Source organism: Aythya fuligula, chromosome 1, assembly GCF_009819795.1.
Source record: "Aythya fuligula isolate bAytFul2 chromosome 1, bAytFul2.pri, whole genome shotgun sequence".
Classification (NCBI taxonomy): Eukaryota; Metazoa; Chordata; class Aves; order Anseriformes; family Anatidae; genus Aythya; species Aythya fuligula.
The window spans coordinates 37,797,415-37,822,859 of NC_045559.1; the positions used below are offsets into that span (position 1 = coordinate 37,797,415).

At 40.2% G+C, this 25,445-nt stretch overlaps 1 protein-coding gene across 4 annotated transcripts in view; it reads left to right on the forward strand.

Moving 5' to 3' along the window:
- Positions 1-1,585: 1,585 nt before the first annotated feature.
- CPSF6 (cleavage and polyadenylation specific factor 6) overlaps positions 1,586-25,445 on the forward strand; it is a 29,599-nt gene continuing 5,739 nt past the window's right edge. Inside the window, exons 1-10 of one of the 4 annotated variants that reach the window (XM_032182770.1) lie at positions 1,586-1,669; positions 8,813-9,022; positions 10,906-11,009; positions 11,787-11,932; positions 12,652-12,825; positions 13,887-14,391; positions 15,608-15,700; positions 16,658-16,773; positions 17,113-17,266; positions 18,024-18,218. In XM_032182770.1, the coding sequence (XP_032038661.1) occupies positions 1,610-1,669; positions 8,813-9,022; positions 10,906-11,009; positions 11,787-11,932; positions 12,652-12,825; positions 13,887-14,391; positions 15,608-15,700; positions 16,658-16,773; positions 17,113-17,266; positions 18,024-18,213 (1,752 nt within the window). In that variant the 5' untranslated portion in view covers positions 1,586-1,609 and the 3' untranslated portion in view covers positions 18,214-18,218. The remainder of the gene's footprint in view (positions 1,670-8,812; positions 9,023-10,905; positions 11,010-11,786; positions 11,933-12,651; positions 12,826-13,886; positions 14,392-15,607; positions 15,701-16,657; positions 16,774-17,112; positions 17,267-18,023; positions 18,219-25,445) is intronic. The other 3 variants (XM_032182780.1, XM_032182788.1, XM_032182795.1) reach the window with 3 other exon arrangements.

The following is a 25,445-nucleotide window of genomic DNA, read 5'->3' on the forward strand; positions in this document are numbered from 1 at the left end:
CCAGAGCAAAGAGGCAGTGTCCTTTCCCACCTCTTCAAAGCCCCCTGGAGGGGTTCTTCAAATGCTAGTGGTGATCCCTGAGGTGGTTTCTGAGGTGAGTATAATGACTTTCTCATTTGTATTTCATTTCCTTGCCCCTTTAAACATCATTAGGATGTACACGCAACTTTCTTAAGGCATCCAGATGCATATAAACCATCCATCTGCACACAACCTGCCATCTCCCATGAATTGGTCAGATTGTAGGATAGGAAGGGTTCGTTTTTCCTGACTTTGGTAATTTTGTTCAGCATGGCCAGATGGATAGCAGCGTCGTGTCAAAGTGCTTCGTGTTGTTCTGGTAAAATACTAGTCACTACACCAGTTCATCATTAAGCAAACACATGAACTTATTTAAATCTCAATACTTTAACGGTGCCTGGAAGCACCTTAGCAAATCTTCAGGTGATATTCTGATCTTTGCCAAAGAGTAAGGCAGCTGTTAGTTCCTCTAACCCGGAAAGCCCAGTGTAGCTGAGAACGATCTCCAGCTGCTGGGTTTCTGGCTTCCAGAACTATTAACAGCCAGATAGGACACAAGATGTCAGCACCTGGTAAATTTTAGTATGCCACAAAATGGATAGGGGCTCCTGGAATAACCTAAGAACCCGCATGCCCAGGGGCTTGGACTGTTGGCCAGTGTGCTCCACACCATATCTCTTGTTGTGGTTTTGTGATTTTCATCTCTTTTTTGGTCCGTTCATCTTGCCTTTCAATGAAAACTACACTGTGAGGGCAGTGAGGTAGACAGAGGCAGTATCCACATGGGTCTTGGACCCAGTGTGAAACCAGGAGAGTGCGGGACATAGGTGCTGGTCCATGAACTGGGAACCACCCCTAGCCATTGAAAAGGAAGTTTTTAATTTTTAAGTTGCCCAGAGCAGCTGTGGATGCCCCATCCCTGGAGGTGCTCGAGGCCAGGCTGGATGGGGTTTGGGCAGCCTGGTGTGGAGGGAGGTGTCCCTGCCATGGCAGGGGGCTAGAGCTGGGTGGGCTTTGAGGGCCCTTCCAAACGGAGCCATTCTGGATTCCATGGTTCCGTGATTCCATGATTCTATGAATCAACTTGTAAACAGCACTCCACACTTCTACCCCAGTGACCTTTTAACATTATTTTGAGAAAAAAAAACAAAAAACAACAACAAAAAAAAAAAACCACGAGTTATTTTGTCAGGTCAGAAGGTAGAGAAGGTGTGCGTGGGTGTTTTTTGTTGCTCTTTTTTTGGGGTATGCAACACGATGCCCAACACAGCACGTTATCCGTGGCGAAGAACATTGTGTATGCCGTGCATTAGGGGCTGCTCACGGGTTGGGGACCAGCAGGGAGCCCCCACACCCGCCTCACGGGGCGAGCCCCGCGCCTCAGCCCGACATGGCGGCGGCGGTGGGGGGGGGGGGGGGGGGGGGGAGCAGCGACCCCCAGCGCGGGCAGGGCGGGAAGGGGGGGGCGGAAGCGGGCGCGGAAGTGACGCGTTGGCCCCGCCCCCTCCCCTCCCCGTCCCTCCCCCTCCCGGCGGCGGCGGAGCCGGGCGCGGCTGGCGGCGGCCCCGAGGCGCGGCCGGGCGGGATCATGGCGGACGGCGTGGACCACATCGACATCTACGCCGATGTGGGCGAGGAGTTCAACCAGGTACGGACCCGGCCTCACAGGGCTCCGCTCCGCTCGGCCGGGCTCGGCTCGGCCCCGCCTGCGCCGCCCGCAGGGCCCCCAGCGCCGCGGCACGGCCCGGCCGGGGCCTCCCCGCCGCCATTGTGCCTGCACCGGGGGGGGCGGGGAGGGGAGGGGAGGGGAGGGAAGGGAAGGGAAGGGAAGGGAAGGGAAGGGAAGGGAAGGGAAGGGGGCCCGGCCGCCGAGGGCAGCTCCCTGGCGGGCACGGAGCAAGGTGCCGCCAGCAGCGCCTTCCTCCCGCCTTCCTTCCCTTCCCTTCCCCTCCCCTTCCCCTCCCGTCCCCTCCCCGGTGCCGTTCCCCGGCCCCCCCCCGGTGGTGGCAGGGCCGGGCCGCTGCCATTGTTCGCAGGCGGAGGGAAAGCAGCAGCAAACAGCAGCAGCAAACAGCAGCAGCTTCCCGGCCACCCGCCCGCTGCGGGGGAGGCCCAACGAGTGGCAGCTTTACCCAGGGGGAAGAAACTGCTCTCTGCTTTATTTATTTATTTTACTCTCGTTGTTCTGTACTTTAAAAAAAAAAAAAAAACCAAACACAAACGCATCTCTTCGTAAGAGGAGATTTATTTTGATGAGGAAGCCGCGCAGAACTTCCGCGGGTTCCAAGCGGCCGACTTCTCTGGTTCTGTCCTGCCCCCTCCTCCTCTTTCCCTCCAAAATCCGCTTTTTCGCGGTGGCTTGGCGTGCCAGCTGGCCCGCTCGCCAATCCTGCCCTTCCCCAGGTTGTGCCGCCCCAGATCGCGTTGTTCCTGACCGAGAACGGCAGGAACCAAGCACAGCTCCTCTCTCACAGGTTTACCGGGCTCACCGAGTGGTGCCCAGTGCCTGCCCACCCCCCAGAGAACCGGGAGACAGGTACTAGGTTATGGGATTCAGAGTTAGTCGTGCTGACAACTTAAAGCCATCTCAGGAAACTTTATTTCCTGCAGCTGAAGACCCATTATAGGAATTTAAGTGGGGCTGAACCTCAGCACAAATGGCATTTAGCATATGAGTGCGTCCCATCAGCTTCTGTGTTAATTTTGGCTTTGTTTTGGTCAGTTCCAGGTGAAGTACTGATAACAAATCAAGTTTTCCTGGAAAACTAAGTTGAGTCCAGTAATGTTTCATTCATATATACAGAAGCCCTCGAAGCAGAGCAGTTCCTGGCTGGAAGCACAGTGCACACACATGCTGCCAGAGCAAAACTGATGGGGGTTCTCTGTGCACCTTGGTCCTGGGCTACTCAGTGCTGGTCGATCCCGATACCACCTGTAGCCACGTTGCTAGGAAGGCTGCTGGCACAAATGTAGACAGTCTTGTGGTAGCTTAGCTTCTTCCAGCCGTGAGGGGCTCCTTTTGCTCTTTTCACCGTGCTCACCACAGTTACAATCCCACTGGGGCTAAATTTTTGCAAGCTGATGCTTCCCTGCTTCGTGAGTCGTGCAGAGTAGAACATAGGGGATAAAAGTGAGAAGGGACTGGTGCCCGTTTTTTCTCAGCTTGGCTCTTTTATTTCATTTTTGTAAAATTTGGCTGTTTATTCTCTTCCAAGTTTGATTTTTGAGACTTTGATCTTGTCTCACGACCTGCTCAGTTGAACTGTGCTACATTAAAATAGAAATTTGTACTGGGGGTGATTGACACCTCTGCACTTCCCCATTTCCTTCAGAGAAGCACGAACAAAAGCTGGTTGTTACCGCCTACGGTGTTACTACCTTTAATCCTGACGTCGTCCTTGTGATAGGCCCTCTTGAAACTTCTGCTCATGGCTTCTGATTTGAAGCTGACAGCTTAAATTGATGGCACGGAGGACGTGGTTCAGCAGAGCTGTGCAGGGGTGAAGATGACAGGTGGTGAATGCTGTAGGGAGAAAACAATCGATGGCAACTTGATGGTAACTTGGGTAGCAGGCATCTTACGGGGTGCTGTGTTTGAAAGGAAAGTTTGCTTGATAAGTAAAACAATCAACTGTTTGTTGTTCTTGAATTCGGTGGTTCACTTCCTCAATATTCATTTGAGTTAGGCTGCAGGAACCTTTTCCACAAGTTTTGTCTGTAGCAGGGATGAAAAAATCTAATTTGTCAGTTTTTTGGTCGTCTGTGGACAGTACAACTGTATTTCGAACAAAGGCAGGACAAAACTTTTGGTTGTGTCTGTAGTAAGGAGATCTTTTAGGGCTTGTGGCTTGATGAGCTTCCCTTCATTGCCCTGTCCTGTTCAGGCCTCGAGGTGCTCGTCCTCGGGGCTCCTCGGGGATATTTTTAATGCCTTTGTCCGGGGGGCGGGAAGATGTTCCACTTGATTAGCACTAAATGAGCCACAGGCTAGAAGGGTGAAGTAAAGACCACAGCCCGTGGGGTTCCAGGCTGGCTGAGCTGAATGAAAGCTGAGGACTGGCTTGCAACCAGCCGTAGGTTGCAAAGAGCTGGCTGACTTGACTCCAAGTCAGAGCTGTTCAGCGAGAGCTCTTCTTTCCATCCCATCTGGAGCTCATCAGAACTGTGTCTGCGATGCCTCTTCCCCTTTCATTAACTTATTGTTCATCATCCTCTTGTCCTTGTGCTTACAGCTTTACTTAACTTGGCTCCCGCCAATTGCATCTAACTTTTTTTTTTTATTGTATTTCCTTTTTTGGGTACTTTACTTGACTCATTTTTTATTTTCTTCTTTGAAGCTGGCTTCTCCACCCAGCAGCCTTTCACATTAAGTGTAGGGTCTTGTTCTGAGACGAGCTGCCGAAACGCAGCGCTCCCTGCATGCGTAGCTGGTGACCTGTAAGAAGCAGGAATTGCTGTTCCCAGGAATGCATACGAATACACACATAATTAAACTATTTTAAAAACACACAGTATTTACTGCCAGCTTAAGCAGCATATATCTCTGCTTTACTGTTGCATGATCGGAAGGATCTCTTGCTGGGGCAAAACGTCTTGCTTTGCTTATACTCTGATAAGTGTAGTTGCATCATGGATTTATCTAACCGTGCCTTGAAGAGTTCTGGTTTGATAATTAAATCCTAACAAATGAGAAATGAAAGAGTTCTGACTTTGTATTTTGTAGCTGGCTAATAAAAGTGCTTCAGATGGAGTAAGCAGCTAGGAGGCTGAAAGTCTCTGTGGCTGCAGAGTCCTGGGAACATGTCACTCTCTTGCCTCGTGGTCTAGAGCAGCCAAAGACAAAAACTATTTTGTCTAATACATAATAAAAGCTGCGAGTGGTTGGGTCTGTAGTGTAAATGGGAATCTTATGGCCCGACAAACGTGTCCCCATCGTAGATGTTCCTGCCACAGACAGTGTGTTCTTTCCGACACACCAAGGGCCTGCTGTTCTGTTAGACTTCCAGCTTCTGCGTTCGGGCGCTAATCAGAACCAGAAGGGTTTCTGCCTGTTCCTTGTGATTTTTTTTTTTTTTTCTAGACTACCACTGTTTTTTAAAGTGAGTTTGCTAACACGTATTTAGAGTTTTTGACTCCATGCATTGTAATTTTGAATTGGAAAAAGTAGTAAAGGAGAAGGTGGATAACTTGCTTTTTATTAACTGAGTGCTTTTTTCAGAAATTATAGTGATTATTTTCATGAAATTTTGTCACTTCTGTCATCTTGGGGATGTAATTTAGCACTTGACTCTCACATTGAACAGAGGGAAGAAGCAGATCTGAGAGATGCATGTACTGTTCAAAGAAATTATACCCCTGAAAAATAAGGCAGCATTTTCCAAAACAGCCTTGGGTAAAGGGGGAGAGAGACCAATTCTCTGCCGCAACTCGCAGTATGGCTGCTAAGCTTCAGGAAGAAGTAACACTTAATTTGTCCCTTCTGCAGATGACCGTGATGTTCCATGTGTTTGCCTTTCATTTCTGAATGTTGCAAAACACTGCGAGCGTAATTAAAATGTAAAATACCGGGGAGAGGCTGAGTAACTGGTAGCGTGACAGCTGGTCTGGGGTGAGTTTTTTATGGTGTATCTTTCCAGTGCCCTTTTTGTTCACCCAATGCCACTCAAATAGCACTGAATGGGGAATTTCAGTCCTGATTTTGCAGAGGAAATGATCTGAGGTTTCAGACAGCAGCCTGTTTCTTGGCGTGTTTATCAGCAGGGTTGTGAATGGCTGTAACTCAGCAGAAACCATTTCTTTTCGTGCTTGCTCTTCTCTTCACTGCGGAAGTCAGGTGATGGCAGAGCCAGCCTGTGACATGGGTGGCACATTGACTTCTCCAGCCTCAGCTATTTGAGCAGGGCTTCCTGTATCCTTTCTTACTCATCTGCATCTAGGAGAGAAGAGCGTGTTGGGGTGAATCTCCATGGTCCGTGTGTGAAGGAGGAAGGGGTTTTTGGATCTTGGGTAACAGCCGTTGAGAGATCTCGGGTCTCTTCTATCTACACCTGCAGCTGCTGACTCAGATCACTCTTAATCATCTAACCACATGCCTTGTTGACTGACTGCTGAGTGAATGCCACGCTGGCTGCAAAACCAGCACGATGTGAGGAGAGATTGTAGTGAGCAGCATCAGGTTTGCTGTTGGGTCGTTATTGAGTTAAATCAGGGCACTGAGGCTGTCAGACAAGCTGACAAAGAGATTACATTCAACGCGCAGCGCCCAGGTAATTCTCTCTCCTTTGACGGTGATCTGAAAGCCTGTATAATAGGAACTTGATCCGTTTCAGAGGAGTTTCTTGCTGCTGAGGAGGTGCAGCAGAGCTGTGGACTGCTAGCTGCTCTGGTAGGTACTTGGCAATGCTGAGCTCAGCCTTCTCAGAGAGAGGTTGGTGTACCTCTGCCGTAAGACCGGTGGCTGCTTGTTTGGATCTGTCTACCGGGACCAAATTCTACTTCCCTGAAGTCATCACCCCCACACAAATGGGCAGAATTACTCCACGTTCAGCAGAGGATTTCCTTAATTGCCTTGTGACATCAGCCGTAATCTCCCCGTCAGGTACCGTGTTCCAGCCTGTCCCAGGCGGTTCTTTGTACCTCCTTTCATTAATTGTGATGATAGGAGGAATCGAACTGACAGAGAGCTGGGCACACTCAGGGAAAATACGAAACTCTTACCGAATGTGGCCAAAATAAACTTACCTCAAAAGATGTTGATTTCCTGTTGAAGTTCAGGGTATGTGGGGCCTGTGCAGTTTACTGAGGATCAAATCTACTTGACTGATGCTGCCGAAACTTTGCGTATCAGGTTTTGGTTTTTATTGTAGCGCTATCCGCTTGGCAGGAGTAGCACTTGATAATGAAAGTTTTTATGCTTCCAAGAGAGTTGATCATCTGATGATGATTGTGAATAGAGGAGGTTTTCAACCAAGTTTGCTGGCTTTGCAGCCTGTTTTCTGTGAAATCCAAGTTGATTCTCTGATCACCATATCTGGTATCCGGATCTGTTCTATCTGAGATGGTTATGTGGGTTTGTAGATGCACATTCACAAGATAGCAGCCCCTGAAATACCTCCAATATCAAAACTCGGAGAAGCAGTTTCTGTGCTGGATCGGCGTGGAAGAGTCCAGGAACCCTCTGCAGTCATTTGAAGCCTCTGCATATGGCAAAACCACTTCCAGAAGTCGCTATATAAGCTTTGAAGGTTAACGTTAAACACTGCTCAACCTGTGCCACTGCCTCACCACCCTCATAGTGAAGAATTCCTTCCTTTTATCTAATCTAAACCTACCCTCTTTTAGTTTAAAGCCATTCCCCTGTGTCCTGTCACTACACTCCCTGACAGAGCCAGCTTTCCTGCAGGCCCCCTTTGGGTACTGGCAGGCCGCTGTAAGGTCTCCCCAGAGCCTTCTCCTCTCCAGGCTGAACGACCCCAGCTCCCTCAGCCTGTTCCCACAGGAGAGGTGCTCCAGCCCCCTGAGCATCCTCGTGGCCCTCCTCTGGACTTGCTCCAGTGTATGATGGATGATTTGTATAAGATGACAAATGGAAAGTATCACGGGAAGTCTTTGAAAAGTAATTCCTTAATGCAAATCTGCACCACCTATTCATTCCTGTTTGGAGTTAAGCAGTCCCGCTGATGAAGTTTACACTGTTTTAAAATTGTTTTGCATATTGTTGTGAAGAAGATTCTCTTTAACTCTTCTCTTACTTGCCCATCTTCTGTGATGAGAGTACAGCTGCCTCTGTAGTCAAAAGCAGTATGTCTTGCTAGGAGTGCATCAGCAGCCTGAGGTAGCTGGTGCTCAGGGCTCTCCATCTTCCTAATGCCCTGTTTTCATGGTCTAAATTCAGTCTGGTCTTTTGGACCAAATATTCCTTCCATGCTTACATTTCAATATATCTGAGGGACTGCTGGTTGATTTTGACCCGTGTGTTTGCACGTAGCAGGTAGTATGCAGTTGCTGAGTACAGCAAGTGGAGCTTTGGGAAAGAAACTCCCATTTCCATTCCCTCTGGAAGGAGTCTTCTTCACTTGGACAGAACCGTGCTGTAAGCTGTACCAACTCAATGGAGAAGGGAGCGATTCACTCCAAAACCCCGTGATAATTTTCTCAACCAAAATGTTCCGGAGGCAGCCTTGATGCTGTAGAATAGTCCCTCTGTAACCCATGAATAAATAAATATTTAATAGGTGCAAACCCAAAGGTTTATTAAATTTAATGAAATAAAATAGAATTCTGCCCCTTTCTGGCCTCTCTGTGAATGAGGAGGTAAAACTGAAGTTTGGAATGCAGTAGAAATCTGAAATACAAGAGTTTATCAGTTTGGTCCTCTTGAAGCTTGGTCTGTTCATTCTACCAAATGTTGTGATTAAAAAAAAAATAAATAAATGCTGGAACTTTGCATATAGCTTGTACTTGCTGATGGCTGTAATTCTGGGAGCAAGGCTTGTGTCTTTTGGGTTTTCTGTTTATATTACAGGTTTGAAAGCATTGCAGTGCCAAACGCTAGTTGGAGGTGGTATTTGTTGGTTGGTTTTTTTTTGGTCATTTAGAATCCATTAGAAGTCATAAGAATTTGATATATTTTCATGGGGATGAAAATGGATGTGGATGATGATGTGTAGGTGTTAGGTCAAACTAACTGTGTCTGTGGAATGTTGTCAGAATATTTTTTTTTTTTTTTTTTTTTTTTTAGGCTAAGATTTAAGGATGTTAAACTAATAATTAGGTGCTTTTTGTATTTTAGGAAGCTGAATATGGTGGACACGATCAGATCGATTTGTACGATGATGTGATTTCTCCGTCTGCAAATAATGGAGATGCCCCAGAAGATCGTGATTATATGGATTCTCTCCCACCATCAGTTGGAGACGATGTAGGTAAAGGAGCTGCACCAAACGTTGTCTACACGTATACTGGAAAGAGAATTGCCTTGTACATTGGAAATCTTACTTGGGTAAGTACCTTATTACTATTCAGGTGAAGCCAGCAATTTGAAAATTGTGAACATAATTCTTTGTGTTTTTTCATTTAAGAATTGTTATATGAAATATTAAAAGTGCAGCAAATAAGTGTTTTGTTTTTTTTTTTTTTTTTACCTGCAATTTAGTGAGCCTGCCTGGAGCTGTCTTGATGTCTAAAAATGGATTAAATTTTCAGTAAATATCACCTTTAAAGTTTTCTCTGCGGTTCTAAGTGCTATGAAGGGATATTTGTGGTACCACCATCTTTTCAGAGAACTGAATGAAAGAGAACAAACTTAAACTGTCAAACATCTTATGCTTGGAGATGCTTTAAGGCTACCAAACAAACCTGTTTTTAAGTAATCCCTTTCTAAAGTTTTTAGTTTATAAAGAAACTAAGATTCTCTGGGATTTTCTTGAAAATACTTTTTGCCTTTTTCCAGAGCAGTGACTCTTGCAACAAAGCTGTTTTCACATGTTCGCCCTTAGGCTTATTTCTGCAGTCTTGGGAGTAACAGTAACTCCCTGAACTACAGTTGCCCTTCAGACAATTACTTTTGTCAGCATTAAAGTATTTTCAATCAATTGCACTTAATCAAAATGCAAGTAGCTGGTCAGTAGCTAAATTAACTGGAGCTCCTCTCTCTTCACCTGAAATCCAGTTCTACCAAAGTCCATGCATGCAAAATTTTCATTCAGGTTTTTTTTCCCTTGCAATGAAATTTTTGCTAGTGCTAAGCTTGAGTAAGAATGCTTTGTGGATACTTTGGTGTTCTTCATTAATTTTATACTATCCTAATTTCAGGAGCTAATTGTTAAGTAAGAGAGTAATTGACTTAACAGTTGTACTGCTCTAAAATACGTGAATGGAATCAGCTGAACTCATCCAAGTCAAAAGTCATGATTTCTAAAGTAGATAGGCCACTGAGTACTGTTATTTTTGCTTATTACTCATTATTTGGCTTCACAAATGAAGTTACCACAACAAGTGCATTCACTCATTTGAGCGTCACTATTGTATTTGTTTCCTTTGTGTTTAGATCTCAGCAAAGTAATTTATTAAAGTTTTAAAAGAAGCCTTGATTTGAGGGAGGTCAGATAAGTGGTTGAGAATCTTGAAAGCCTGCTTTGAAGTTTCCATACCAGATTTAAAGAGGTGATGGAGTTAGAGAAGTAGGAAGAAAACCATGAGTATTAATTGTTTTAATGTGTTATACATCTTTGAATATGTGAGAAATTGTTGAACATTACATAGTAACTAACAGGAAGATAGAGCAAGTGGGTTGAAGTGAAAACAGTTTTTAATAACCGTAGGTTTTGTGCTGGTTTTCCCATCTTCTGTTTGTAAATCTTGCTACTTCTGTGCAAATAGTATCTAGGCTCTCACTAATCAAAGCTGTCTTAAAGAGCACCAGTTTAATAATAGGGTGATAAAAATAGACTTTAGGTTTGGAGATGGAATTGATAGGAGAAAAAAATGGACTGGATGTCCAAAAATGTAACGGTTATTAAAATAGAATCAATCATAGGATCGTTTGGGTTGAAAATAGTTCGGTTTAAGCCTGATACTCTTGAAAAAGTGCTTTCAGAAAAGTTAGATATAAATGTTTTTTGGCATACTGTAGCTGGTATACTGTGTGGTGGAACGGGGGCAACACACGCTATGAGGAAGTGTGCGTTTTTAAAACTAATTTTCTGGGAATTTTAAAATGTCAGTGACTGCTCTGTAAGAGTCAGAAAATATTGGCAACCTGAATAACGTATTCCTCTTGACAGCTCACACACACAAAAAAAAAAGCATGTAAAATTTGGTTGTTTTCATGATGATACAGATAAGTTTTCATAACTGAATATTATTTTAAAATGTATTTTTCAGTGGACAACAGATGAAGACTTAACTGAAGCAGTTCATTCATTGGGGGTAAATGATATTTTGGAGATAAAATTTTTTGAAAATCGTGCTAATGGCCAGTCTAAAGGGTAAGAACTTGTCACTTCCTTTTTCTTTAAATGAACTGGCTTTGGGGAGGATGGGCATCGGGAAGAGTTCTGATTTTTCATGACTGTCAGTATGTAAACTGATTGCCTTTGTTTATTGACATCCAGTGATGGTTGGGCTTATAATTTCATACTAATGATTTAAATTCCAGATGTACATTTTATGGCACTGTTGTGTGTCTTACTATTTAGTATGTTAGATTTTATTGGTGATGTTCATGAAGACTCTTTTCCTAAGTTTCAGTTAGTGTGGTAGTGACAATGATGTTCTTCCTAATGTAAATACAGTTTCCCCTTAGCCCCATTATTGAGTCATTTTTAAATGCCTGATTTTTCTATTAACTGTTAGAAGTGAGTGCTTGAGCTGATTTTTCACTGGCAGTCTGATCTTCCATGCATGACTGACTGCCTTTGTCTCTCCTTAGTACTAATGGCAGTAGTAATGAGAACACAGTGAATTCTTGATAATAACTTGATCATATTAATTCGTATATAATGTGGTGATACTCTACCAGAAAACGACCTTTGTTGTATATTTTGCTGCATGTTATTGCTGCATTGTGGTTCTTCACATATCTTAGAATGAGTTACTTTATCTGTCTTTAAAACTGGGCTAAGATCTGTGAAAGCATTTCTGATTTGGTTTTCAGGTGTCCTTCCGCTTACTCTGTTAAACTTTTTTTCATGAGGCATTAGGATCTCCAAGGAATGGAAAAACTGCAGTGTAACCTTTTTTTTTTTTTTTTTCCTTCCTTTCAGGTTTGCCCTTGTGGGTGTGGGATCAGAAGCATCCTCCAAAAAGCTGATGGACTTGCTGCCTAAAAGAGAATTGCATGGGCAGAATCCTGTTGTTACTCCATGTAATAAACAATTTTTGAGTCAGTTTGAAATGCAGTCAAGGAAAAGTAAGTCTTTCTTGTGTGCTGTCTTGGAAAAATAATTCCAAAAGCCATACTGCATTTTTTTCAGCATCTGATAATTTCTCCGCAGCTTAAAATAGCTATAAAATACTTATGTAAATGAATTTGCAGTTTTGTTTAAAAAAAAAAAAAATCCTCTAAAAAAAATCAATATATTGAAGGTCTGTGGTTTTAGCAGGAGATGGCACTTACTGGAAGAAGATTGCAGCTTTGTAAAACATTTGTCTTACCGTTGGAGAAGGTTTCTGAATTCATTCTTGTGAATTTAACTGAAAGCAAACAAAAAAAAAACCACAAGAGTATTTAGAAATGTGACATTCGTAGACAAATGGGACTAAATTCTCATGTCTGGATAAGTTGTGCTTATGAGCTGGTGGAGAAGAGAGATTCTGTGATGTGCTTTCCTACAACACCTTGTCTCGTGGTTTCTAGTCCTAACAGTGAGTGGCCTCGGGCTGCATTAAAGCAAGGACTGACAGTCTCCCCAGTTGCTGTTCCATTTGTATGGGGATACTGGAACACTGCTGTATTTTAGCAAAGCACTTTTTCCCTTTCCACTCTGGCCCCTTATTTTCTTCGGTGCAGAGGAATAAGGTGGTGCTCATAAAGTTTTACTTCAGTGCCGCATAAAACTTCGGGCTGAGAATTGGAAAGCTGTAACCTATTTTGACTTACATAATTACACTTTTGCTTTTCCATCACAGCCACGCAGTCTGGCCAGATGTCAGGGGAAGGTAAAGCCGGGCCTCCAGGAGGAAGCTCACGAGCAGCATTCCCACCAAGTAACAGAGGGCGAGGCCGTTTCCCTGGTGCCATTCCAGGTGGAGACAGATTCCCTGGGCCAGCAGGGCCAGGAGGGCCACCACCACCTTTCCCAGGTAAAACAATTAATGCGTGGGGTTTCGTTTTCATTTCTGTTTTCTTCTATTAATGCGGTGTAGTTATTTGGAAATTACAAAAATCAAGGTAATTCACTTAATATGCTATAATGATTGTTCACCACTGGATTGTAGGTGTCTACCCTACTCTGTTGTTGAAATGCAGAGTTGTGCTTCCTAAATTAGCTAGCAAGAGTGTTTGTAGGGACATTATAGTGTGTCAATGTACATGTCTCTTTAAGTATGAAAAAGATCGAGGTAAATCATGTTACAGAGTAGACTTGTATTTTCTGTGGTGTAGTTCTGATTTGCTATATGGGGTGAGAATACTTATGTTGCAGACTGTATAATAACAGCTCTTCATTGCATTACAAATATGCACAAGACAAGAATGTAGCTTTGATTCATGCCCAATGACAGGTCAGTTAGCAGGCACTTAGAATACTAAAATTTAAAGAGCAGGGTGTTTGTGTATGGTCAGGTATCTGATCTGGGACAAATCTCTGTTTAAACATCAGGCTTGCGTTACAGTGAAGTTCTCATTTCAGCTTCGCTGTTTTTTAATAGACGTCATTCTGTAGTGGATCTCCTACTAGCAGTCAAAGGGACGTAGGTTGAAAAAACACTAATGAGGACCTGAATGTAGGTATGGTAAATGTAGGAGCCAAATATTCTCCAATACAGCTTTTCGCATATTTTTAATAAACATTATATCTTATGCCCCATATGAAAGGCAAGCCGTAAGGGTAGGTAGGGTGCAATATTTTTTTATTTTTTGTAAGCTTTGGTTTATTTCGATAGCAATAGCAACTGGTTAAGTGATTTTTTTGGGTCTGTTTTCATGTTACTTATGTTTTCTTTAGATGTTCATAATAAAGTAATTATTATAAATTTACTAAGCTACTGGACCCCAAAGTGCAAGATATGCATGTCTTACACAAGTTGCAAATTGTTCAGTGAGGGTTTTTTGTTTGAGAAGAAAAAGTTATTTCACTAACTCATTTCTTTATATTAACTTTTTTCTTTTTTTCTTTTTTTCTTTTTTTCTTTTTTTTTTTTAGCTGGACAAACTCCCCCACGTCCACCGTTAGGTCCTCCTGGTCCACCAGGCCCACCAGGCCCTCCACCTCCTGGTCAGGTCCTCCCACCTCCTTTAGCTGGACCTCCTAATCGTGGTGACCGTCCACCACCACCAGTTCTGTTTCCAGGACAGCCTTTTGGTCAGCCTCCTCTCGGGCCCCTTCCTCCAGGCCCTCCACCACCAGTTCCAGGCTACGGGCCACCACCAGGGCCTCCACCACCTCAGCAGGGTCCACCTCCACCTCCGGGTCCATTTCCCCCTCGTCCACCTGGGCCTCTTGGGCCTCCCCTGACTCTCGCTCCTCCTCCACATCTCCCTGGGCCACCTCCAGGTGCTCCACCGCCTGCACCACACGTGAATCCAGCTTTCTTCCCCCCACCTGCCAATAGTGGCATACCTACTTCAGACAGCCGTGGCCCACCTCCGACAGATCCCTATGGCCGACCTCCACCATATGACAGAGGTGACTATGGGCCACCTGGCAGGTGAGTGCTTTTGGTGTAATGCGCTTCGTAGCAGATTTTATGCCTTGTAGGATGCATTTGATCGTTCTTTTTAATGCAAATGTTAGTTAAAAGTGAGAAAAAAAGCGGAAGAGGTCTAATCAGTCTTCAGATTTGCCCCGTTTACTTCTCAGTGAAATAACTAAGAAATATGTTCGTAGCAGTAAGAAAATCCTAAAATGCGACACTAGTAATCTTACTTTCCATTTTCAGCTTTGAACCGTTTGTCTTCACTGTTTGTATTTGGCAGTGTCATTATTCCATGTGTACTACATGTTAACTTATTATATCGCTTCCTATCAGTAGCTTGTGGTTGTGCTTCTGTCTTAACTCAAAATTCTCACTTGTTCCTTTGCCGTCTTGCTTTGCAAGCTGTCATCTTAGAATGCTTTGGAATTCTCCTCCTTGAATATGTGCATATGTTGAGTATGGTGCCACACCAAGCCCATACTATTTTCATCTTTTAGTAGCTCTGCTTGTCTCTTTCCTGAAGGATTCAATTCAAAGTTAGTCTTTGACTCAAAAAACAGGTGGGAATTTACTGCAAGACTTTTATCTTCCTTTCCTGTTAAGCCCCTTCTGGTTACTTGGTACAGTCTTGCTGTGCTCATAGCAGTGGCCTTTTCTGTGGTTAATCCTATCTTGGCCAGGGTTTCTGAGTCTCTCTGACTTGCCTTGTCAAGTGTTTCACATCATTCGAAACGTCTTTGTGCTTTCAAGCATCTATGTCTGACTGCTGTTTCTTAATTTTCACCATATTTGTATTTCTTAGAACATCTTGGGATAAGTTGTAAGAAAGATACCTTGTGCGTAGTTACGTTTGGATTTGTCACTTGTGGTTTTACTGCTATTTAGAGAGACTTCCCTTACCTAAAATGTTCTCTGCACAGGCACTTTGCTTTGAATCTTTCTTTTACACAAAGTTTAAAAAAAGAAAAGCAAGCATTTGTACGTATTATGTTAATACAGAAACTGTAGAAATTCAAGCATTTGGCTTAATTGCCTGAAATATAATAAAGATAAGGTGTTTTATTTTATTTTTTTGATGGACAAAATCTAAGTTGTCTGCAGTTGATAGCATGGCTGGGGAGGGAAGGAGTGGGGATAGGACAGAATAACTTACTGTCCAGTATTTTCATTAGTAATGTTAAAACTATCATCCATAACTATTTAAATTGTCATTAATTATATATCATAGGCGTTTCACTGGAAATAACATGCCCATAAGAGAAAAATTACATATTCCATTCTATGGGAGGCACACGAAAAATAATACTCAAAACTCAGGGAGGTATGAATTTTTAGACATTTCCTCTTATGCTAAACTGGCTATAGGATCTTATTCCACTTCTTGCACTTAAGAGGATAGCATTGCTTGTTATTCTGCATTTTCTTTCTACCAGAAGAACTAACGCTATTTTAGAAATACCAAGCAGTGGGGTCAGTTTAACAGTCTCAACTTTTATCTCTTAACACATTTCTTCGGATTGTGTGTATCGTTCAGAGACTGGCTAATAGGATGCTGCAAAACTTCTGAGAACAATTTTGTGTAGGTTAACTTCTGTTACTTTGTAACCCATTTATAGGTAGCTAATAATTAAAATGTAATGAGTACAAGGATTCTCATTTATTGCTTCTTCTTTACAGTGACCAATTTGTAGATATATTTGAAGTACCTTGAACTTGACCAGAAATAAATTCTAGAATTAGCTGTAAAATGTTGAAGTGTCATTCGGATAATATATTGTTTTAAAAATGACAGACTATAGTTGCTTTTCGTAAGTTACAGTACTCTGGTCTTACTTAATCTGGAAAACGGTATCATACAGTTTTAATTCCATCATTTTCATAAGAAGATTCCTAGTTTTGCTCAAAGTTGCGTTATCTGTGTACATATCTTTCCACATCCATTCAATTGGGGTAATATCTGCTCACATACCTTGAAGGATTTTATGAAAATGATAAATATTTGTAAAGCACAGTTTCAAGTGCTGCTGAATTTTCAAAATAGATGGGATGAACAAGAATATTTTGATTTATTTATTTATTTTGTTTGTTTGTTTTTATCCTTTTTTAAGCTTTCAGGATTTTGTACTGTAACATGGTCCTTAACACAAACCAAACCCAGATCCTGCTTTCTTTTCTGTTTGTCACTTTGCTTAAAGTTGTGAACTTGGATTGTTAAAACTGCAATGATAACTCCTTAACATTTTCTTAATCTTTTAAATAGTAGTTTTATTACTTTCAGAGAAATGGATGCTGCAAGGACACCTCTAAGTGAAGCAGAATTTGAAGAAATCATGAATAGAAATAGGGCGATCTCAAGCAGTGCCATTTCAAGAGCTGTATCAGATGCCAGTGCTGGTTAGTAAAGCTTTATTAATGTTTTCTATTCTACCCAGCTAGAAAGAGTAGAGTTTTTCTGTCAGGAAACCCACAGCCTTGAAGCCGTGTCTTGCTAATATGGCTTTCAGGAGGCTGAAGTTAGATACAACCTATGACTGTTTCTGTACTGTACTCCAGCTGATGTCTGTGAATGCTTTCTGAGTAGTGATCTGGACAGTATTTTAATGCTTAGTCCGACAGTAAATGATCTGGATGGTTATTGAAGAGAAGACATCCTGAATGGTAATGTTACTACAGATAGAATTTTTTTGTTTTAGTTGATATCATTTTCTCACAGTGATTTTATGTTGTTTTCAGGGGACTATGGAAGTGCTATAGAGACCCTGGTAACTGCAATTTCCTTAATTAAACAGTCCAAAGTATCTGCTGATGATCGTTGTAAAGTTCTTATTAGCTCTCTTCAAGACTGCCTTCATGGAATTGAGTCCAAGTCTTATGGTTCTGGATCCAGGTAAAACTTTCCTCTTCCATCTGCCCTTCTGAAGGGGAAGGTGTAGGGCAAGATTAGTTCACAAAGGAGAAAGAAACTAAGTCGCGATAAGATTAATGATTCGCTCATCTGCACAAGAAATGTGTTTAAGAACCAAGTGTGGATTTTGAATTTAAATAATCTGCCTTTTAACTAATCCTGTTTTTAAACTTGATCTGACGACTTTTTTAACTCTTAGTTCTTAATTAGTATCCTTTTCTACACTGTAGTATTGCAGCCTGTAAGCTTCAAAATTGAATTTTACTTTATCAGTTAAGTTGTCCAGTGTATAATTTGATAATAATTTGCTATTGAAAAATAATGTAGCAAACATCTTTTTTTATATTTTGAATGATAAAAACACAGATACCTGGTTTTGGCCCATACTTTCAGTACCCCAGTGAGCAGCCATGTTGTCGGAATCATTTAATCATTTAAGGCAGAGGATGATCTCAGCTGTCCTCCATTTTGAATGTGTGCTTTTTGACTTTTCCTTGATTATGAAGTGGATGACACCTATTTGTAACTGCTCTTAGTCATCACCACCTTTCATATCTTCCATGTTATACACAAAGACATCTCTGCATCTCAGCGAAGAGTTATTTCTCTCACATCTGAGGAGATGATTCTCTCATATATACTTTTTTGATCCAATTCTTACTAGTCCACAGAATACAGAATTGGCATGTGAGTGGCTTGTGTTTTGAAGAAAAAAAATTAATGAAGTAATTTCTTTTAGAAGACGTGAACGATCCAGGGAGAGGGACCACAGTAGGTCACGAGAAAAAAGTAGACGCCACAAATCACGTAGTAGAGATCGCCATGATGACTATTACCGGGAAAGAAGTCGGGAAAGAGAGAGGCATCGTGATCGCGACAGAGATCGCGACAGAGAACGAGACAGAGAGAGGGAGTATCGCCATCGTTAAAGAAGGTGAGCATTTGTGTTCTTTAAGTTTACTGTTCTACTGTTACTGAATTACTAAAAGTGCTCTAGATTTGGGATTATTTACACCATTAATATCTGCGTTTAAATGGTCCTGCAGAACGTACTGAATTACTTTCTTCTTTTAGCATCTGAAACGAAGTCAGGTAAGTAATGACAGGTAACTCTGGTCTTGGGAGGGAGTATTTGTGTCACTCTTTTCTGCAGTTGGCATGCCTTCTTTTTAATTTTAGGTGGTATTAATGTTTTTAATTGTTATGAAGCGCAATCGAGCCATTTCTTATTAAGCAGTAAGTCAGACTGATGTCTGCTCTCTTGTAATCTTAAAAGATCGTATGAAATTTGTTTGTATTTATCATTTGTATTCTAAAACAAAAAAAAAAATCTAGTTGTGTGAGGACTGCAGCATTTAGCCCTTCATATGTCACGTGGGGATTGTATCTGTGTAGGGAACATGTACATACAGCTGCCGTCCTTGCACTAGTAGATTCTTTTTGTTTCAGTGAGTTTTACTCAAATTCAGGAAATGTAGATAGACTTTGCCTGTTATTTTCTAAAATGTGGCCAGTCACTTTTTTCTGTCTTTTAGCTAAATTTAGGTGTTATCTTCAATAAGATTTATGGTTGGTTTTTCCCCACCACCCTGCTTTTTCATTCCCTGCCCTCTCTGACAGTAAAGTCATTTTCTGAAGACTAGTAAACAAATGTACAACACAAGGGTTGGTTCTTTTCTGGTTGTTGACATGCTAAAATGTTCTTTTATGTCATGTTTCTGGAGTCTTTCATGCATCAAATGTCTAGGTAGCTACAGAGTAGCACGGTAAATAACATTTTCTTTGGTGTACTGTTGAGAGCTTTAAAATACATATATGATGTATATAATGTATATCACATTATATGATGTACAATTTTGAGGATTGGTAATTTGAGCTGCTCACGATTCCTTATATTTGACAATAAGGGGAGAACAGAACAAAACTACCTATTTTTGCCGCAGTAGTCTTTTCCATTTTTAGAACTTTCTCACCACATCCACATTCAAACTGAAACCCAGCAGATTTGCCTGTCTGCCCAACTTCCATTTCTTATGTCTGCCCCCAAATGTAATTTCCAGATTTGCTTATGGCATTTATTCATGGAAGTTCATTTTCAGAAGTTAAATAGAGCAAAGCATATTAGAAATCATATAAATTGTAACTTGCTCCGAAGTAAAAATATTTATATAATTTTGCATTATTTGAATGTCAGTTTTTCCATGCTAGGCTTTTGTGTCACTGACTCCTTCTGGAGAAAACAAAATCTGATCTTAAATACACTAGTCTACTGAGTGTTAAGCAGGATATTGTCTTGGGTTCATACTCTAAAAAAGCAGTAATGGATGTTGAGAAGGGGAGTCAAAGGCTTTAATAGGAAGGTGAAACTGAAATAAAGTTGGCAGTAGTTCATGCCACTTTCTGTCATCAGAAATGGAATGACAGAAACAATTCCGGAATGGCATAAAAATAGCAAGTGTTGTTCTTAATTGAAAAAATGTCAGAACATAAAAATACAGATTTAACAGAAGTAACTGCAGTTTCTCTTGTTGTCTTGGATTTTTCCCGTTTATCATAAAATAATATTTGTGAATTTTGCCAATAGTTACTAATGGGAAGTAACCATTGAGCTGAATGAGTTTTTTACTTCTGTTGGAGATGAGCAAGCTATACTAAAAATTGTTAACATGGAACTTAAGGCAACTTTTTTTTTTTTTTACCCTTGATGTGCTTTATTAATACAGCTTTTATTTTTGTGTATTTAGACTATTGTGGATGTAGATGTGGAATTTCTTGCCCAGTACAGATTCCCTACCCTCTCACCCCAAGAAAACATGACCAATACTGTTAGGTTGCTGCATTTTATAACAAATTAAGCACAATTTCAAAAAAAATGAAACTGAGGTTTCAGTCTTAGTTCAGGTGGGATTTGTATATACAACTTCTTTCAACTTTGTTGTGTGCTGGGACTTCTTTTCTGTCAGAGGAGTTGCATAGGTAAGATACCCTTGCACAAAGAAAATAGGTCCTAATAATTTGGTTTAAAGGGCAAATTTAGTATTCCTCATGTAAATGAAAACATTTGGTATTTTTTTAAAAAGTTAAGTTGTAAACATTTTGTCTTGTTTCTGTCTTAATGAAGAAAGGCTTTACTGTAGTTTTGTTTATATATATAAATACACACATAAAAGCGTACAGTGATCTTTTGGTTTGTATGTTTCATTATCACCAAGATGTATGTTGCCATACATTTTTTTTTTGTTTTGCTCTTTACATTAATTAATACTCATAAATAGATTTAACAATCTCAATCACTATATATATATATCAGCAGTACTGGGAAGAGTTACTCCCCACATTACTGTGTTTTATCAGGTAACATGAAGTTGCCTGTGTGCCTACACCCTATGAATGGCACCTATACTTCTTATTTCTGTGTGTACCTACAGTCATAAATGTGATACTGTACTGACATATAAAAAAAAAAGTGAAAAAAAGTGTTACGCCTAGTTCAGAAGGATTTTAAAGGTCCATTGTGAATATTTTTGTATACAGTGAAATTCACTTTGTATTATTGTATTTACTTACAGTTAGAGATGGATTAAATTGGAGTAACTTACTAAATGTATTCATTATAAAACCCTATTAAAAAGTTCAGATGTACCATAGCAGGTATTTACACTTCTGTTTGTACACTTTCTGATTTAAAATTAAATTCTCACGAGATTCTTGTGCGCCTTCGCTAGAGTAAGGCTTCATATGCATTGATAATCTATTTTACAGAATTACTGTAACCTGAATTACCTGTAACCTCTTGAAACGTCTTTGCACATAGATACAAAAGAGAACAACAGATGTATAAGACAAATGTCTGACTTGTAATAGTCAAGAAAGCTAACAGAATGGTATTGAGAAGGATTAACAGCAAAATGCATGTGTACAAACAGAATAGTAATGTAACTTCATCAGCATGAGTCCTGATTCTTTTTTTAAGACAGATTTTTTTAGTTTATCTGATACTTAATGATGTATTTCTAGCTGATACATTGTCCCAATCTTAATCTGTCTGAATTTCTATAACTACTGAATGTTAAGTTTTTCATTTTATGTTTTTGTTATTGGGTCATTTGATTATTTCCTATTTAAACTGGATTTGGACTGAATTGCAAAGAAAAAATACACTAACAATGTAACAGTTGATAATGTATGTAGACTTTGTATTCCATATTTTGTGGCTTTTCTCTGATTTTTCTATTCTCAAACCACTGTAAGCAAAATCATTTAGTCTAATGTACTTTTGAGGCTCATATGCTTCTTCAGAAACTGCTCTCAGGTCTCTGAAGTAGTTTCAGCTTTGGAGTGGTTTAAAAACTAACACGTTTGTAATTTTTTTTTTTTGTGTTGTTAAAAGGGGAAATGGTACTTGATAGTTTTAAAAAGGTACGTTATATTTTGTCTGTGTAAGTAGGAACTGTCCTGTAACTATGTTAGCAAACATCAAAGTATGAAATTAGCCTTTTAAGAAATCTTGTAGATAATAGGAAAATGCCTATTTTTGTAGGTTGTTTTTATAAGCTTCTAGTTAATAACTGAACCTCAAGTGAATCGTGGTAGCATTGTTCAAGACCCTAGTTATATATGTACATGTTCAGGATTGTTCTAGATCCTATTAGTATTGAGCTATTATGAACATTATTTACCTAATCTCTTTTTTTTATGTGTATTTTTCGAGGAAACATATATGTGGGGCTGGCATTTTTCATGTGTTTCTTAGCAGTCATCAGAGAACTCATGCTTTGTGCATCTGATTCAATACTTGAAATCTACTTTAGAGTGAAAGAGTCAAGCAGTGCCATTGTTCGATATGCTTCTTAAACTCTGTTTTATGGCTGTCGCGGTGCTTTACAGAAGCATATCCGTTGTTTGTTAATGTTCAGTATCTTCTCTCATTTCCTCAAGGGTGATAAGATGGTTTGAAAAAGCAAGTGAACTGAAAAGCCTGTGTTCTTACGATTTTTTTTCCTCCATGAACATTGCTGTAATTTTGTTGTCTTATGAGGTATCTTAAGACACACTTAAGTTTTTCGATTCCCTACAGCCTGCTTTTTTCTTTTTCTGAAATCAGTAGTATTAACAAATTTGGGCTGTATGGAAGTTCCTCAAGAAACTCATCTGTAAGTCATTATAACATTTGAACAAATAATTTTTACTTGCAAGTAAAAACATTGGTTTCATACAGCTTTCTCCAAAGAATGAACAAAATTTTTTTTCCTTTTGCTCATTGTGGTTTGAGAACTGATATCTTTTTCCCAAAAAGAGAGAGGGAAAGATCTTCATTTTATATTTTCCTAAGGCAGACAGATCTACTTGATCTACCTTCTATGTCTTCCTCATATATTAATGTGAAATATACTTGCCAACCTCATAGCATTTTGATTTGTAAACTCAAGATCTGGTTTTTGAACACACCCCTCTGTTCATCAGTTGTCTCTGGTGAGTAGACAGGCTGGGACAGTAGGAAAAGCCACATAAAGAAACAAACTGTAGCTTGGGATTGTTCTCTTTCTATCCATACAAAATTATTTATAGAATCAAGAAATTGTTCAATCTTAGTGTAGAACTTAAAATCAACATCAAATCAAAGATGACAGGTAAGTACACTAATAATAGGCGAACAATGAAACAAATGGAAGAAGTTGCTAGTGGTGGTAGAATAGGTTATTTGTACATGTATGGTGGACAGAGACTGATACATAATTTACGTGCAGAATGACAAATACAGAGTCAAGCTTGCAAATCATTCCTTCTCACTGTATTATAGCTAAAACATCACAATACTTGAAGGTGTCTGACAGTCTGGGATCTAGATAAAGTTAAACAAATTTTGGCCTTCAAGCTGATTTTTTTGTGGGTTTTTTGCTTTTGTATATTTTTTCTTTATGTATAGAGTACAATAAAGGACAATTATATTCCTTCTTAGGAGCTGTTAGGATATGGTTATAAATATGTATCATGCGTTTTACTGAAATGTGAACATTTTGTGGGATTGAAATTCGGTCTGAAAATATCAGATAAATAACTACACTTACAAACTTGACAGATGTATGCACATACAGCTTTAAATTACTGTAGAATTTTCACACTTCGGAAAGCTGTTTAAAGCTTTCATATGCTTATTTGGATGATTGGAATTAAAGGAAAAAAATCAGTTGTTACTGCAAGATGCTTTATATTTATATGATACCTACTGGGTTTTGGTGTAAGAGTCTGGTTTGGGGGTGTGAAAATGCTCAAGTTGCATCTTGCATAAGTATAAAAATGTTTGATCCCTGAAGTTCTGGGATTTCATTTCTGAAATGTTCTGGCATAAAAACATAGCTTTTAGACCACAACTTCACTATTTAACAAACAAGTCTGCAATTTGGGTTTTATTAGTAGAAATGCTGAGAAACTGATTGCTGTATGATGTTAAATTGTACAAACCTAATATATACGTGCTTGGGACAGATAGCTCATGAACTTGAGGCAGTTGGCAAACAGCATTGCAAAAAGAAGGCTTAACTACAGATTCATTTTTTCCAAGTTGTTTCTTACTTCAATATTCTACTTGCTTGTAGAATACTGAAAAGGGCTGTTGATGAAGGTATAATCCATACAGATTAATTTCTTCCCTTTGGAACTGCAAAGCTTCTGATTTTGCCCAGGTATACGGGCAGAGTACTTGGAAACAAAATTCACCCCACTTCGGATTTTAGTTGGTCATGTTTTTAAAAATAAAGTAAAATAAAAGTTTTATTGTGGTGCTGACCATCCTAAGAGCCCTACATTGACAAGTACTAATTCTAAATACAGTTTATCATGCATTCCTTAAAGTTCCTGTAGTTCCAGAAGTGCCCTTACAAATCTAGCGAGTTATTCTCAGGAACTGAAGCTTTCTTATGCTAGGGTTTTAAATCTTACATACGGTGCTTTGGATCTGTTAACTGTCGCCATAGAAGTGATAAAGATCCATAATTCTTGCCACAGCAATTGTATTATGAGAGCAGCAAATTCTGACATGCAGACTCACAGCTGTCATACACCGAGTTTCTCCACTAAAAACCTGAAATTCTCCGCTGTGTGCACTACCTTAGCCTGCAGCTCTGCATGAGTCTGCTTGTGGTAGGAGGCGGCACTTTGTCACTTAGCTGCTGAGAAAATACAAGTACCTTGGAAAAAAACACAAGTACCTGTGGAAACTTTGGTCTGTGATGAAGAAAGTTCACCCAGAGTAGTTACTGGTTGATACATGGATAACTTGAGAACAAAGTCTGCAAATAAAAAATTCCCCTTGCTGCTTCAGCCTTGAACTTGCATACTGTAATGTATTCAGCTTAAGCTCTTGGTTATTTGTTTTTTTTAAAGTTACCGTTAATTGTCATCTTGAGGAAGGGAGGAAGAAATGTGTCAATTGACTATACAAAAATTGAATACTTTGTTTCCCCAACTGTTTTACAAATATTACAAAAGCAGCAGAATATTTGACAGCTGTGTACTGATGTATGGTCATGAAATTGCTCCTCTAAATGTCTGTTTTTCAAATGAACAAGCTGATGTGTTGGGTTTTAAACAATTTGATTTAAATTATTTTGACATTATCGAATGTTGAAATTGTGAATGATTGCTGAAATGAAGCTAGCTAACTGGTTTGTAATGGAATTCAACTGAAATCCAGTGTATGGAATTATACCATCCCAAGTACTTTGTGAACTCTTTCCGTAATTAACTTTGAATGGTGTGGTTCCTTATTTGCCAAAACAGTTGAGAGTAGGGAGTAGGGTTTGGGTTTTTTCCTAGGGTAACTAGGTGAGGAAACCTGCAGATCTATGTTGTATTATTTGAAGAGCGGGTTTGCGTGGTTAAAAAACATCAAGAGTGTATTTTTAGATGTGAAGCCTGTCCTGCTTGCTACTAGGTTGAAAATTTTGAAGTATTGGTACCAGATTCTGTGCACTTTTAAATGTTACTGAGCTGTGAGCCATCCACTTCGTTATCCAATCAGTGCATTATTCAAATGTCAAATCAGTTTAAATCTTCTGTAAGTGGGCAGGTAAAAATGTAAAAACCTAGTTGTGGCAAAATTACCTTACGTGCTTGTTCGTTTATTCTTGCAGAGTGCATACTTTAGGAAATGTTCTATATA